Source organism: Hydra viridissima, unplaced genomic scaffold (genome assembly GCF_058129835.1).
Source record: "Hydra viridissima isolate aposymbiotic clone 2 unplaced genomic scaffold, HvirCarnegie_v1 scaffold_8, whole genome shotgun sequence".
NCBI lineage: Eukaryota > Metazoa > Cnidaria > Hydrozoa > Anthoathecata > Hydridae > Hydra > Hydra viridissima.
In genome coordinates, this window is record NW_028324307.1 from 6,410,863 (window position 1) to 6,425,701 (window position 14,839).

The 14,839-nt window shown below is 25.7% G+C and overlaps 1 protein-coding gene across 3 annotated transcripts; it reads right to left on the reverse strand.

The window, feature by feature from the left end:
• Positions 1-956: 956 nt before the first annotated feature.
• Positions 957-14,006, reverse strand: LOC149884756 (uncharacterized). 3 transcript variants are annotated; one of them, XM_090095418.1, is made up of 22 exons: positions 11,889-14,006; positions 10,837-10,891; positions 9,663-10,529; positions 9,521-9,559; positions 9,213-9,257; positions 9,009-9,062; positions 8,631-8,727; positions 8,355-8,520; positions 8,067-8,259; positions 7,915-7,953; positions 7,305-7,454; positions 6,787-6,849; positions 6,563-6,628; positions 6,434-6,478; positions 6,144-6,215; positions 5,904-5,960; positions 4,719-5,799; positions 2,886-3,428; positions 2,578-2,742; positions 2,105-2,164; positions 1,435-1,520; positions 957-1,099 (listed from the first exon to the last, which is right to left on the reverse strand). In XM_090095418.1, exons 2-19 carry the CDS (start codon positions 10,846-10,848, stop codon positions 2,585-2,587), a joined length of 3,747 nt encoding a protein of 1,248 aa, XP_089951544.1. In that variant the 5' UTR covers positions 10,849-10,891; positions 11,889-14,006; the 3' UTR covers positions 957-1,099; positions 1,435-1,520; positions 2,105-2,164; positions 2,578-2,584. The 3 variants fall into 3 exon arrangements, with proteins under 3 accessions (XP_089951544.1, XP_089951543.1, XP_089951545.1); XM_090095417.1 differs by lacking the exon at positions 11,889-14,006 and having other exon boundaries at positions 10,837-11,599; XM_090095419.1 differs by lacking the exons at positions 7,305-7,454; positions 7,915-7,953; positions 8,067-8,259; ... (6 more) ...; positions 10,837-10,891; positions 11,889-14,006 and adding an exon at positions 7,091-7,109.
• Positions 14,007-14,839: the final 833 nt, after the last annotated feature.

Sequence of the window (14,839 nt, forward strand, 5' to 3'; positions counted from 1 at the left end):
AAATTTTACTTTTAAATAGATAAAGTTCGCTTCTAATCTTAAATTTAAATTTAATAAAGAAATATTTTCACTCAAAGCACGATTTCCTAATTAGAAAATTATTTTACGGATAGATGTGTAAAGTTAAAAAAGTTGCACTAAGTTTTATAACTTAGGTCAATTAATGAATTATTATGATATTACATTTGAATTTTACTTTGTGTCACAAGTCATGAAAGATTACCAAGTAATGAAAAAAGGAGCCACTATCAAAAGATTAATAGAAAAAGTTTAAAGCGACCATGTAAAAAAACAATAGCATGTCAGCTTTCTTTTTTGAATCTTGATCAAAAATTTTTATTTTGTCATTTTGAAAAAAATTTAAGCCAATTTGCAAAACACTTTGTTTGTATAAGCCTACATAAATTTGAAATCGTTTGACTTAGAAATTAAAAATTAGAAGAACAAGTTTTTATTTGAGGAAAAAGGTACGTGGCACGAAAAAAAAAACTTGAATATGAAAATTAAGTTTTTTATGAGCCCGACTTTTAATATCTAACGAATTTTAAAATCCGCCACCAGATTTGTAGGCTTTTTGTAACAACTTTTATGCTTCAAAAACATCTTTCCCTATTACAAGAAAACGACCTCTCCGTTCAAATATTTAAAAAATTTCGGTTGCCGTGAAATAAAAAACAAAGTACTTTGAGAACTTTTATAATAAATTCAACAGCATTACAAGGAAAGAAATTAGCACGATGCGATAATCTTTGACGCGCTTTTGTTTGTTAGCAGTTCAAGTTAATACACATATTTTCCAATTCTGATTATTTGCTGCTGTAGCATTAATTAAAGCATCTGTTAGACAAAGGCAAAGTGTTAAAGCAAATCTAGGTGACTAAACTCAAATACAAGCAAGTAATTCATTTTTAGGATCCCTAATAGAATCAAAAATCGCAAGAAAGGAAAAATAACTATGATTATAAAATGTTAATATCTTTTAAACGTTCTTTCTTTTTATTTAAACTTTTCATTCGTTCATTTGTAAGTTTGGTTCGAGCTGTTTTATATGGAATTTCCTTCAAAAACTCTTCCAAAAACTCAAGCAACTCTTGTTTACCTAAAAAAAAAAAATAAGTTAGAGATCTTCTTTGCTAGCACATCCAAATGAAAAAACAGTTAGTGTTCTAAATCTTTTTTTTTTCATGATGTAGTTTGAAATATTGCCTTTTTATATCTCTTATTTGTTTGTTTTATATTTTTTATTAGTTAAGCAGAAATTAAGATTATCAATAATTATTTATAAATGTATATCTATAATTTATATAGAACTATGGTTTTAAAATATTTATTTGTTATTTTTTATGCTCATGATTATGTTTCAGATTGTAAAACATAATCAAAAGCATAGTTCTTAGCGTAAAAGATTTCATATTTTTTAAAAATGGAGATTACTTGGCATTTTGTTGTCATCAATGCAACTTTGAAATTTGTCCAGCAGTATTTTTTCATCTCTTTGCACCCAAACATGAACTCTCTTTCTAAAAAATAAAATGAAAAAAATGATAATAATAATTAGAGCATATTTGTGCAAAATAAAAAAGAAATATTTTTCAAAAAAAAGATACACACACATATATATATGTATTTATACTCTACACCACTATCATGTTTACATAATACTTGTGTAGAGTATATATATAACTATTAGGAGAAGTTTAGTCATGTTAAATCTGGTTTATTTGTTATGACTTTTTTAAAATGTTTAATATATTTTAATTTTTTCATTTATTCTGTATGTTTTAATTTTGTTTTTTTTATTTTAGCAAATAAAAATGTGATGAATAACACTGGAGCGCCATGTGTCTTGAGGTATTTCTCTTTTATTTCAGTCATTTGTTTTTTTGTTTTGTTTTGTTTGTTTAATCTTTAAAAAGCTTTAAAATATTTGTTTTTTTTCTAAGCCAATAATTGTTGGCTGCCAAATTTTATGGAAACATTATTTATTATAAATATGATTCTCTAGTTTACAGATAATTTTATTTATATCTCAGAAACATTCAAACAGTTAACCATTTCAAAAAAACTAATTAAAAATTATATTTGTTACTAAATAATTAGATACCTGCCAAATCTTTTTGTGGTTCTTCCACTTTTTGTCTCTTTTTGTTTCTTTTCACAATTTCTAAGAGAACAAATGATACAAGTTACAAAAAACCATACTTTTCAACAATACTAAAATCTGACAGTCAAATTAAGAACAGTGTTTAAAATTTTGAATGTAGATCATTCAGTTACACTGAAGTTATTTTTGACCTTTTACATGATTTCAAAAGGTAGCTAAAATTTAAATAAGAATGCGAAACTTTTGAAACAAAGTACTTTTATTTATTAAATGCTGAATTAAATGAAAAAGTTTTAGCCAAAATATAAGATAAAATTTATGGGATATTATGGAAACTAAAGTAAAAACAGTAAATTTAGAAACATTAGAACAGCTCTTAAATGTTTAAATTTCTGCATAAGTTTGGACTTTTTGTGCAAATTTATGCAAAAAGACTTTTTCTTATATTATTAGGAAAACATAAAATACTTTACCACAAATTTAACAAAAACTGTAACTTCCTTTTTGACTTTCAGCTGATGAATCTGCATAAGCTTTATCTATGTCATTTTTAGGTTCAACATCAGCTTTGTTAGATACAAGATTAATAGTTTGAGGGAAACTTGAGCTCTCATTAAGTGTCTTGGAACAACTTCCATCTTTTTAAGAAAATAAAATCAAAAAGATATAAGTTAAAAATTTTTTTTTTTTCTAGTTTTTTCTAAGAGCTGAGCTTAAGTGCTCTTTTTCCTACATGAAACATCTGATAAATTCTCAAATTATAATAAAAAGTTAAACCTACTTGAGTCAAAATTAAGAAGATGTCTTCCAACTTTAGTTATCTCCATCAAGGCAAGTGGTACTTGGTAGGTGTTTTCATTTATTTCTTTTGAATGGCCCATATGCTTAAAAAATACTGCTCTATCCTTTTCAGGTAAATCAAGGGCAGAAAATAATGTACTCACTCTATGTCGATTTGTAGTGGCTTTCAAGTTTTCTGGTTTTTTTAGATTTAATTTTTGAATGACACTATGAACAGCATTCCAACCAGATGTATGTCCTTCAGAATTTCTTGTACATGCAAATAAAAACTTATTTCCTTCTGGTATATTTACCTCTCTTCTTATATCGCTATTAGCTATAATTTTTAATGCTGGAAGGGTATCTGGAGGAATAAGAACAGGAACTAGATGATTGTTTCCTTTTCCAGACATAAAAGTTATTTTTAAAGTTTCAACTAGCTTTTGATCAATCTCATCTAGATCAAGCAAGCGTTGTTTGTCTATCCATGTGTTTTCAATAGCTTGTTGGTATTCATCAAGATGAAGCCTGGCTGGTTCACCACCTTATATGTAAAATGCAAATATAAAATTTAAAGTTTGTTTTATATAACTACTTTTATATAAAAAAAAAAGCTTCAAAATTTTAATTTTTTCTACTTGGATTATCCTTTTATTTGTTTTTCTAATATATATCACATTTTGTATATATAAACACTAAATATAATATTAAGACATTTGAATAAGGACAATAATGATAATAATAGAAGTAATAATGATGATAATAATAATAGTAATGATAATAATAATAATAATAATAATAATAATAATAATAATAATAATAATAATAATAATAATAATAATAATAATAATAATAATAACAAAAATAATAATAATAATAATACTAATAATAATAATAATAATAATAATAATAATAATAATAATAATAATAATAATAATAATAATGATAATGATAGTAATAATAAAGATAATAATAATAGTAGTAATAATAAATAGTAATATTAAAAATAATATTATTAAATAAAATATATAAAGTTATAATGATATTATTGAATAAAATAAATTAAAAGATAAATAATAATAATAATTATTATTATTACTATTACTGTTATTATTATTATAAAAGAAAAAAAAAAAAAAGATATTTATTGACACTTAGCCTTTATATTTTTACCATATATTTATAATAATGATCTACCATTTCATATGTTTATTCTACTAGGTTTGTTTAGTTTACCAATATAATTAATTATTTGTATTATTTAAATCTGTTAATATTCTATACGAAGAACAATTTTACTTTAATCAAAGAAAAATCTCAAATACTGTTTTATGAGGATTCTTGTTTTATTTTTTTTTTATTTTTTATTTTTTTAGCAGAAACTATTGATTTATTAATCATGTGTTATAATTCTTGACCTTGTTATATCACTTAAAAAGTAGGCATAGATTTTAAAAAAAGATCTTGTATACAATTAACATAAAAAATGAAGTAAACAGACTTTAAAGCCACAAAGTTTGTGAGAACAACAAGCTTTTATGTCAATCTCATAAATATTAGTTGAAAACCTTTATGTTTTACAAAATATCTTTTATAGTAAAAAACCACAAGGTTATCTTGCTAAATTAACACTATTTAAAATTACATTAACATCAGTTACAAGCTCTAATTTTTTTTTTCTTAAGCTTAGATAAAATTGTATTTGTAATTATAAAAAACTAAGATTATGCAAGTTATATGGAAGTAGTTCATCCTGAAATGATATGATGTTAATAGCTGATATTATTTTAGAATTTGTTAAATAGTATAAAAAACAATAGTTGTAATTCCATACCTCTTCTAGCATTTAGCAATGTAAGTCTTGCACATGCGCAATCCCGAAGCTCAACAAAACATTCAGAGTCAAACCATTGGTAGGAATCTTTTGCTAAATCTGCCATTTTTGTAATTACAAAATTGCAAAAAGCAATCACATCTTCTTCAACTGGAAGTTCAGATGGTTTACGGGATTTTACGTTTTTGTTTTTATTTAGTTGGTAAGTGGCATCTCCAAAGATAAAGTCCTCCCACATTTCTAAAACACTAACAAACTTGTCAGTTTCACTAGCATCATTGTCATTTGCTTCTGATAAATATAATGCTTTAAGAACTTTTGCAGCACGTTTTATTAAATAAAATAAATTTTGTTTTAAACCAGCTTTGATGCCTGAATCTGCCTTTTTTGTAAAAATATCTATTGCTTCTCTTAAGGCAAAGAAGTTAGAGCGCAAAAACATACTACTAGAATCTTTACTTTGTGTTGGTAAGTTTTTGAAGTGTAAAAATAGGTTGTAAAGATGTGCCAATTGTCTCATGGCGTTTCTGACAGAGCTTCTTGCTTCCATAACTTTATCAAGTTTCCTCTTTTCTTTATCATAAAAGACTGAACCAATTTTAAGAATTGTTATGTCTTTTAGGCAAATCTGACCAATTTTATCTGTTCGAAAATGTGATAAAATGTTTTTTTTAAATTCATCACTTAATCTTGCTTCTTCAGGTAATCTTAGAAGCCCCACTGGAACAGGAAGAACTTTTTGACATGAGTGTTTTTGACACGACTTCACATGATTGTGCCAGAATCGTTTTGAAACAAACACAAGGCATTGACTGCAATAACTAACTTCTTTATATTTTTGAGCCTCTCGTTCTCTTTCATATTTTGGTTCCGCTTTTCCAGCTTCAGCTACATTGACTTCCAAAATCCCTTTTCTTTTAAACATTCCAAAAGCTTCATCTCTTTCTTTCTTTGATTTAATTGATGATGCAACTTCAACTTCTGGATGACTTTTGTGCATAAGCTTTATGTGTCTTGTTAAATATGATGTAAACTTTTTACAAAAAATGCAAAATCGATGTGGCTTCTTTTTTCTTACATTCTAAAGTTTAGAATTTTAAATTTCAATTTCTGAAAATTTTGGGATTTAACTTTATTCAGATTGATTTATAAATTGTGTAAAAAAAATGTATTTTTCAAAGGTACCTTAACTTTTTTAGGCATTTCTTCATCAGGCAATGTTGGTTGGCTGTTTTGACCTACCTAGAATATTTAACAATAGTATGAAGTAAGAGATGTTTTCTTTTTTAATAGTTTTTCTTGATTTTATTTCATATAATGCTAAGAAAGATTTATTATGTTTAGTATAAAATCAGTGTTTTTCTTAGTTTTTAAAATGTTAAGTATTTAAAATATTTTTTATTAAAAAGTCAGCTTAATTTTTACCTGAGATTTGTCTGTCACATCATCTATCATAAAAGTGCTTGAAGCTATTTTGGCATTTTTAATATCAGATATCTGCAAAGAAATGTGATTAAGATATTTGCTACATTAATCAAAAATAAATCAAACAGCAATAAACTTAACTTGATTTTGATCACTTTAAACATGGAAAAGTTATTCATAATCAAATAACATTTAAAAAATTAAATTAAATAACACATTTTGTGTATTTAAAAAAACATTTTGTGTATTTAAAATTGTTTTCAGCTTAACAAATAAAATAATAAATTTACCTCTAAAACTAAGTTGTAGTTAAGAGCTTCAAAATCAATGTCATCCTAAAAAATCATTAGCATTTTGTTTAAATTAAATCATATCATAAATGCGAAGTGGTAGTAAATTAAAGTTAAAACTTCACATACCTCACTGGAATCTGATCTTGATGTGCTTTCATTTTCTAGAGTATCAATTCTTTCTTCATCACAGGACTTTAAATTAAATTTTTAAAAATCTATATCATTTGTTGCACATAAAATATTTCCATTAAAGTTTGAAATGCTGAATATTTTTGCTCTCAAATGATCAATTAGTTTTAATCAATCTTCAAATATTAAAAAGCATGAATTTGTTTACAAAAGCAGTATACCTGTGGAGTTTGGGGTAAAGACTCTTTTTCACTTTGATGTTCTTGGGTGATTGATGAAAAAATCTATTGTAAACAAAATAAAAAGATGTTTCTTTTTTCTTTTTCTTTTTTTTGATAATTGATAAAGTCACTAGCCAAAACCAATGATGAAAAAAGTATAATAACAATTGAAAAAGAAATAGAATTAACAGAATCAAAGTAGAAATCTAGTCAAATATCTTTTGAATTTTCATTATGAGTTTGAGTTTGCTTATAAATACTAGGTTTTAAAAAATATTACTCCCTATATTTAAAATATCCTTACTTTATTAAGAATATTTTTAGGGTTAGAGTACATCAGATGAACCTTTAAGATTAAATACAAGAAGTAATATAATTAAAATAATGAATCTGTTATAAGTATGTTGCAAAACATGTGAAGGAAGTTTTTTTTTTTTGCCAAAAAAAGTTTGCTTTTAAATAATAATATCATGTATGTTTGTTATATATTCATTTAGTCTTTTTTTAGAAATATTTACTTGAATATTGTCTTTTTCATCACAATCTGTAGCTGCCAATTTTGTGACTTTATTAAACTGTACATCACTTCTGACTTCTTTGTCTTTATCTAACTGTGCACTTTTCTCAACTGGTCCTATGCCATTTTTCGGTCTTTGTAATTTTTCAATCTAAATGTTTGTTGTTTTTTTTTCAATAAAAAAAAAATGATCAATTTTCTCATATAAAATAAACACTTTTTGATTATACTTTTTTAGTAACAAGAGTGAATATAACATGAATATAAAAAAATTTCAAAAATATCTTGTTTTTTTAAATTGACTTTGAGATAACAAGAAAATAATGCTTCAAAATCAAAAATTAACTTTAGAACTAAAAAAATCAGTAAATTGTTCTCAAAAATAAATCTTTCTCACTTAAGTTATTATTCATCCTTGTGAAGAAAAAAAAAAGTGTAATTTATGATAGCCCTAAAAACAGAACGGCTCTAACAATGTGAAAATGATTTTAGAGGTAGGGTGCAGCAAACTTTGTTTATTACAAAACAATTTATTTGGGTATTATTAAATAGTTGTGCACACAGTTATTATCTTATAAAGTGTGGATAAAATTTTTAAAAGGTTTTTTTACCTTTGATATTCTTTTTTGCTCTGTCTTCATTTGAAATTCCTGAGTTAAAAAAAGGTTTTTTAGTAACATTTTAAGTAAATCACCAGGGAATGCAAATAATTGGCAAAATATAAAAATAAGTAGTTAAAACTTGAGAAGAAAATAAAAAAAACCTCAGCATGCCACTTTAGATTATCAACTCCATAAAAGTAGAGAATTTCATCACCAACACAAATGTCTTTCAAAGCAAATAAACATAAATGAGGAACATCACAATGCAAAATCTTTTTCATGTATGCATTTGCAAAGTATTTTGAGTCATTAACATAGCGTCCTAAGTATTCATTGTATGGAGTTGCATCAATGCTAAATAAAAATTTTTGTTTTAAAAGAATATCAATATAAATAAAGAAAACATTATAAAATTTAGATGAATTTTAGAATAAAATTTAGTTTAGTACCAGTATTCAATATTTTTGTGTAAAAAGTCATAAACATAACTGCCAGCATTTGTTTCTTCGTATAACTTTTCTTTATTTTCCAGTGTGCTTTTTGCAACGAAATCCCCCCTATATTCTACTATGAATTCTCCTTTTTTTAAGCTTTTGCATGCAAACACTCCAAAACCTATACAAGTAAAACCATATTTGATATCTGTTATGTAATATTTCATTCTGATATTATTTTTTTTACATTAGAAAGTTTGTAGAAATATATTTTCTGACAAGTTTTCTGACCTTTTGTTTGGTTAATAAATTCTCTTTTTAAATAACTTGGATCTTCCTTTAATGAAATGTAGTGCTTTGCTTCCTTAATTGGAGAAAGTCGTTTTCTCTAAAATTATAATTTTTAATCACTGAGTTTCTCCTAAAAAATTGGCTTGCTATTTACAATATAAAAACATAGGACAGTCAAAATGTTGTTTTTTTTTCCCTCTGGATTTATATGAATAAAATTCTGCAGCAAAAGTAAATTTTAATATAAAGTTTATTATAATTATTATAATATATATTTTAATTATTATAAATATTATAATGATAATTACTAAAGTCTAAGTTATATAAATGCTCTTTGTTGTTATCATTGTTGAGTTAGTAACCTAATGGGTTTGTTACCTGACTTTTATTTACTATCTTCTCTTCATGATATGGCTGAATGCTACTTGATACCTATAATTGTATTTTTGAAATAGTTAGGAAGAAAGTTGTGTGCTATTGAAGGGTTATTTTCAGAACTACTTCTTTAAAAGTGAATTACTTAAAAGTCTGTAGAAGTTGCAAGTTTTCTTGTTTGCATGTTCTATTTAAAAAAAAACAAACCTGCAATGTTGATGTATTTATGTCACATGCTTGAATTGGTGCACCCTAATTTAATATAAGTATTTATAATGAACTGTGTTAAATAACATTTGGAATATTGTACTACTCTTGTTACTCTCACATTGCATGAAATAAATTTTCAGAAGTTTTATTTTTAGCCTAGTATAAAGGTGGGCGTGGTAGTCAATTTTTAATGAATAGGTATGTGAGGATGCATATTAAAAAAACAACTTTTGAATTAAATAAATTACAAGTTTGCAATAAAAATGTTTGTTATTGCTGTAGCTAAAACATGAAAGGTCACCTACCATGACAGATGTTATTATACTTGACACTGTTTCTCTCCACTAAAAAAATGTTGTTAATGAGCTTGTTATATATATCTTTAGTATATTTTTATATCTAAATTTCAAAGTGAAAGTGAAATTAAAGCTTTTCTTTTTTTATTACCTTAGATATGGTTGGTCTAGCCGTTGGATTGTCTTGCCATGTAGTCTCGATCAGGTTAGTAACTATAACCACATTAATTGTATTTTCCGTATATAAACCGGTAATGTGGCTTATGTTTGGTCGTTTTCCAGATTTGATTGCATCAAGCAAAAGTATATCTTTAAACAATGGTATAACACCATGCCATGCTGTGGAAAAACTGCTAAAAAGCTCGAATGCAGTTATTGCAAGAGCGTACATATCGGATTTTTTGTTTGGAGATTCCACCTCACAATTACACAGTTCAGGACTTGTGTAGGCAAGGGTCATTCCTTGATTGTTGGGCTTCGTCTTATTACATGTAACTGTTGCTTTTATATCAACAAAGTCATCAAAGTCGCTGACTTTTAAAGTTACATTGTACTGATGCCCTGTCACTAAAATGTTTGAAAGCTTGATATCTCTATGAACTATATTGTGTTCGTGCAAACATTCAATTGACATTTGTAAAAGAAAATCTAATCTTTGTTGAAATAAAAAAATTTTCTCTTCATTTAGGAGATCAATGAGCTGAGACAGATTATTGACTTCCATTTGTTCAATATTAGTGGCGCATAATTCAAAAAACAAAGCGGTTGGCCTTACAGAATAACCTAGAAAGTTTACAACATTTTTATGTTGTAGTTTTTTTAATTTTGTTGCAATTAGCATTGTTTTTCTTTGAGAAAATTGGGTTTTAATCAACTTCACGGCCGTTTGTTTGTTTCCTAAGCTATACTTGAAGACTGAAGCTGATGTTCCTTCACCTATTTTGGAAACCAAGTTTATAGGCATATCAAATACTTCATAGTTTTTTATGCAGTCCGTTTCAGCAACATCTTTTACAAGCTGTAATATAAATCAGTAATAATAACGTTTAAAGTTTAATTATGCTAAATTTATAAATTAGTGACGTAACAACTTATGATGAGATAGTAGTGAATGCTGCGCTGAATTTTTGAAAATATTAGTGATCCAAAACCTTTATTATCTTAGATTTTCTTGTCAGGTATTACCAGATTTATTATTACTCAGTTGATTATTAATCAGTTAAGTAATGTTAAAAATTTGATAAGTAATGAAATTTAATAATATCTGATTATCCAAGAAATTTTATCTATATAATAATACTATATTAAAAAGTAAATTTGCTTACCGTAGAACTCATTTTCAATAGTCCTCAGAACTTCGGAAAACAGTTAAAAATATTTCTAAATATAAAGTTTTAAGTTAATGTTGCTTTTGATGTGGCATGTATAATTTTAAAGTAGAAAAAACATTAATTTCTCTACTTCTTAATGTAAAACCATGTTAAGCAGATGTTTAGTTGTTTATTATACTTTATTTTAATTTTGTTCACTGTACTAATAAACCAAGAGAGCGTGTTTATGACAGTAATGATAAATAAAATTTTTTGTTAGTTTTATTTATTTTTGTAAGTAATCCAGTCAACTACGTTAAATTACAGGTGAATAAAAAATTTTACATCTCTTTAAAAAATTTTCCAAAGTTTGAAACTTATAAGAAATTCAAATTATATGCCATGAAATTCGGTTTCCAAATTTGCACATTACAGTAGCTAATGTAGAAATTAGGCAAAATTTATAATGAGATCCATAAACATTTTTTAAAAACTCAACAAGTGTTTTTTTTAACGCTCAAGCTTCAATGTTTAACTGAAATCCACGTCTATTTTTTATTATAAACACTTGTTTTTGAAAACATTTCCAATTATTTGAAAGATGATAGTAAATATAGAATAAACATAACTTAAAAATGGGTTTCATTTATAACCAGGTAATCTCAACTTGGGTTACCTTTATTACTGTTCTAAGATTCTTGATATTAGGTTACAGTAATTTTGAAATACTCTATAAAAAATCAAGAAACAATTCGCGAGGTTAGAATTATTTTGTTCCATTTCCCGTTTTAAAAGTTGGGAGAAAATGAGTTGTTAATTTTAGTTAGCAATAATAACTTTTAAAACACGCTTTATTTTACACATTTTTTTCTAAATAATTTGCTTAAACAAATTATTTAAAGCATAAGTTGTTGTTGTTTTTTTTTAAATTACAGCTAAAACTTTAACCATTTTTTACTTTAAAAAAAAATCAAAAACTTTCTCCCAACGTTTAAACATGGAGATAGAGCAAAATTATTATAACCTCGCGAATTTTCTAACACAAAACTTTTATAAATAAGAAATACCTTTCTATCTCTTACTCTTCACACTCTTCTTCGGTCACATATGCCTTTTGATATCTCCTAAAGGCTATTTAAACGTTTTCAAGGAGTCAATTTCACGTTTTTAAAATGAGAATTAAAGTAAATCGGAAACATTTTGAAAAGAATGAAGTCAAATTCCAGTGATGGATAGAAACCAACTTCTAAGGTTACCGACTTATTAAGCAGATGAATTATTAAATTAACGACTTTTAAACTTCATAACAACTTTTTAACAGTAAAAGGTTACTCGAAAGGTATTAGAGTCTTTGTTTGCTTTTCTTTTGTTAACCCGTTCTTAATTTATTTACTTCTACTTAATTGTTCTTAAATCCAATTTCCACTTTCACTCTTAATTAGGTTAAAAATCTGATTTCACTTCCTCAAACTGTTATGCAAAATATCATTAGTTAAATTTAAGTTTTCTGGTTCGGAAACTAAGTGTTACTAACAACTGCCTCATTTTTAATATCGCAAATATTATTCCTTTGTGAGCATTTTTAAAAGTGTTGTTAATCTTCAATAGTATCTTTGAGAAGTCATTCGATATCTCAATTTAAAATTCTTTCTTGAACTTTACTAGTTAGTTTACTGTTACGAGAATCAACAGTTTAGAAAATCTGGAAGCAAGTACTAAAAGATGATAATTTACCCACAACATTTTCACTACTCAAAAATATATAATACTGCATTCATTTCTTATAGATGACTTTAAGTCTGCGAAGTTCTTTACCTTTTAGTAAAATTGCGGAACAGCCATAAATTAACTCTTCTTGTCATTCATAATTATGAGGCAGACTTTTACTTCAGTTTCTGAAATAAAAGCGTTTTATATTTTTAAATTACGAATAATTGCATCTTTTTTAGTTCGTTGTAAATTATCTAGTCACAATTATGTAAGAACAAATAGAAAAACGCACACAATATTTCAATTGTTTAACAGTTGGTTTATACATAATCGTAACACTTTGCAACTTGTAATCTAATCGTTGGTTACAGGAGTGTAACAATTTATCTCGCTGCGCATGTTTACGAGTGAACGCCGACTACTAAAACTCATAAATTATTGTCAAAAAACTATTCTTCTTTAAACCCTTATATATTCGTCGAATTGATTGGTCTTCGTTAATTCTACCGAAAATCGAAATAGGTTTTTTTCCATAATTTGTAACAAGTTATTAGGTTTCATCAATAGTAACTCGTTCTTTCGAGAAATGTTTCTTATTAATCACAAGAATTACAGATGACGAATGAAATTTTTTAGCGTTTCTCTCCTTGTAAAAAAACTGCTGCTAAAGTTGAACTCGGCACTGATATTGGGTCACACTTTGAAACTATATTTTTAAACAAATGCAAATAAAAATCAAATAGCACGAGAAGTTTGGAAACCCATGGAAAATACTGAAGGTTATATTCACTGTTTTAAGTTTGGCAAATTAGCAAATTCGAGTTCACGTTGAGCACACGAACACTGAGAACAAACTATTTTTGCAAAGATTTTTAGTTCATTACAAAAGCTGTAAAAAGTTTCATTTTAGTAATTAAATTTATCTTTAATTTAATTTTTTAATATGAACTAGAAATATAAAAGTTCTTGGAATCTTTTCCATTTTATATTTTTAGTTTTAAAAAAAGATTGAAGGTATTGATATTCTATAGAAGGTATTGATATTCTACTGTAGGAGCGCGACACGAAAAGACATAGCTGCTTGTACAGTAGCAAATAAAATCCTGGAATTGATAGTTAGCTTTTTCTATACATAAATAAAAAAAATCCGAAAGAGGAAATTAGCTTCCCGTAAAAATAAAAATTTAATAAATCTGGAAATCTGTATGTGCGGAAGCCGCTGTAATCAATTCTGATGGAATATTAATAAAAATTTAGCATAGTTAAATGTATAAAAGCATTCACTTAAACTATTACGGCTACAAACAAAACAAAACTTAAGTTTTTTGTTGTGAAAAGTAAAACTTAAATATAAAAAACTCATTTATCATAAAAATGTGACCTATGGAAAATACTGAAGGTTACATTCACTGTTTTAAGTTTGGCAAATTAGCAAATTCAAATTCACGTTGAGTACACGAACACTGAGAACAAACTATTTTTGCAAAAATTTTTAGTTCATTATAAAAGCTGTAAAAAGTTTCATTTTAGTAATTAAATTTATTTGTAATTTAATTTTTTAATATAAATTAGGAATATAAAAGTTCTTGGGATGTTTTCCATTTTATATTTTTAGTTTTAAAAAAGTTATGTTTACTCGACTTAGATGTTTTTTTTATGACAGCGCTAAAAAAGTTGACACAAGCGCCTTATTAGTATTGTTGTACCTATTTTTGTTTAAGTTGTTCCTATTGTTAGTATTACTGTTTCTAAAATTTATTAATATTAATTTGTTATTATTATTATTTGTATTATTATTATTATTATTATTATTATTATTATTATTATTATTATTATTATTATTATTATTATTATTATTATTATTATTATTATTATTATTATTATTATTATTATTATTATTATTATTATTATTATTATTATTAATATTATTATTATTATTGTTATTACATTTATTATCAGCGTTATAACATAGCATAATACTCATGACAAAACACACTACTCATAACAAAACAACATTAATTTGTTAATGACGTTTTAGTGATTTAATTTACCTAAGAGTTTTGTTAAGTGTATTGTAAACTCTGGAAAACTTAAATTTTTTAGCTATAAGAAATATGGAAGCATTAAATTAAATTTTTTTCCTTCTTTTTTTGAAGCTTAGCATGATTTTGAGTCCATTTTAGGGAGTATATTACAGATACCGTTATTTTTTTCTCTTAATGTCTTTTCGAAAGATAATAGAATATATTGAAGTTAGCATTCATGGGCGCCGGCAGGCAAGGGCAAGAGGGGGCAGTTGCCCCCTCCT

Bases quoted from the DNA above. Each gene is read 5' to 3' on its own strand.
- LOC149884756 (XM_090095418.1), bottom strand. The intron at 9,258-9,520 runs GTAGGTGACCTT...ATATTAAATTAG, and splicing joins GTATAATAACATCTGTCATG to GGTGCACCAATTCAAGCATG. The intron at 5,961-6,143 runs GTAAAAATTAAG...TAAATATTCTAG, and splicing joins ATGTGACAGACAAATCTCAG to GTAGGTCAAAACAGCCAACC.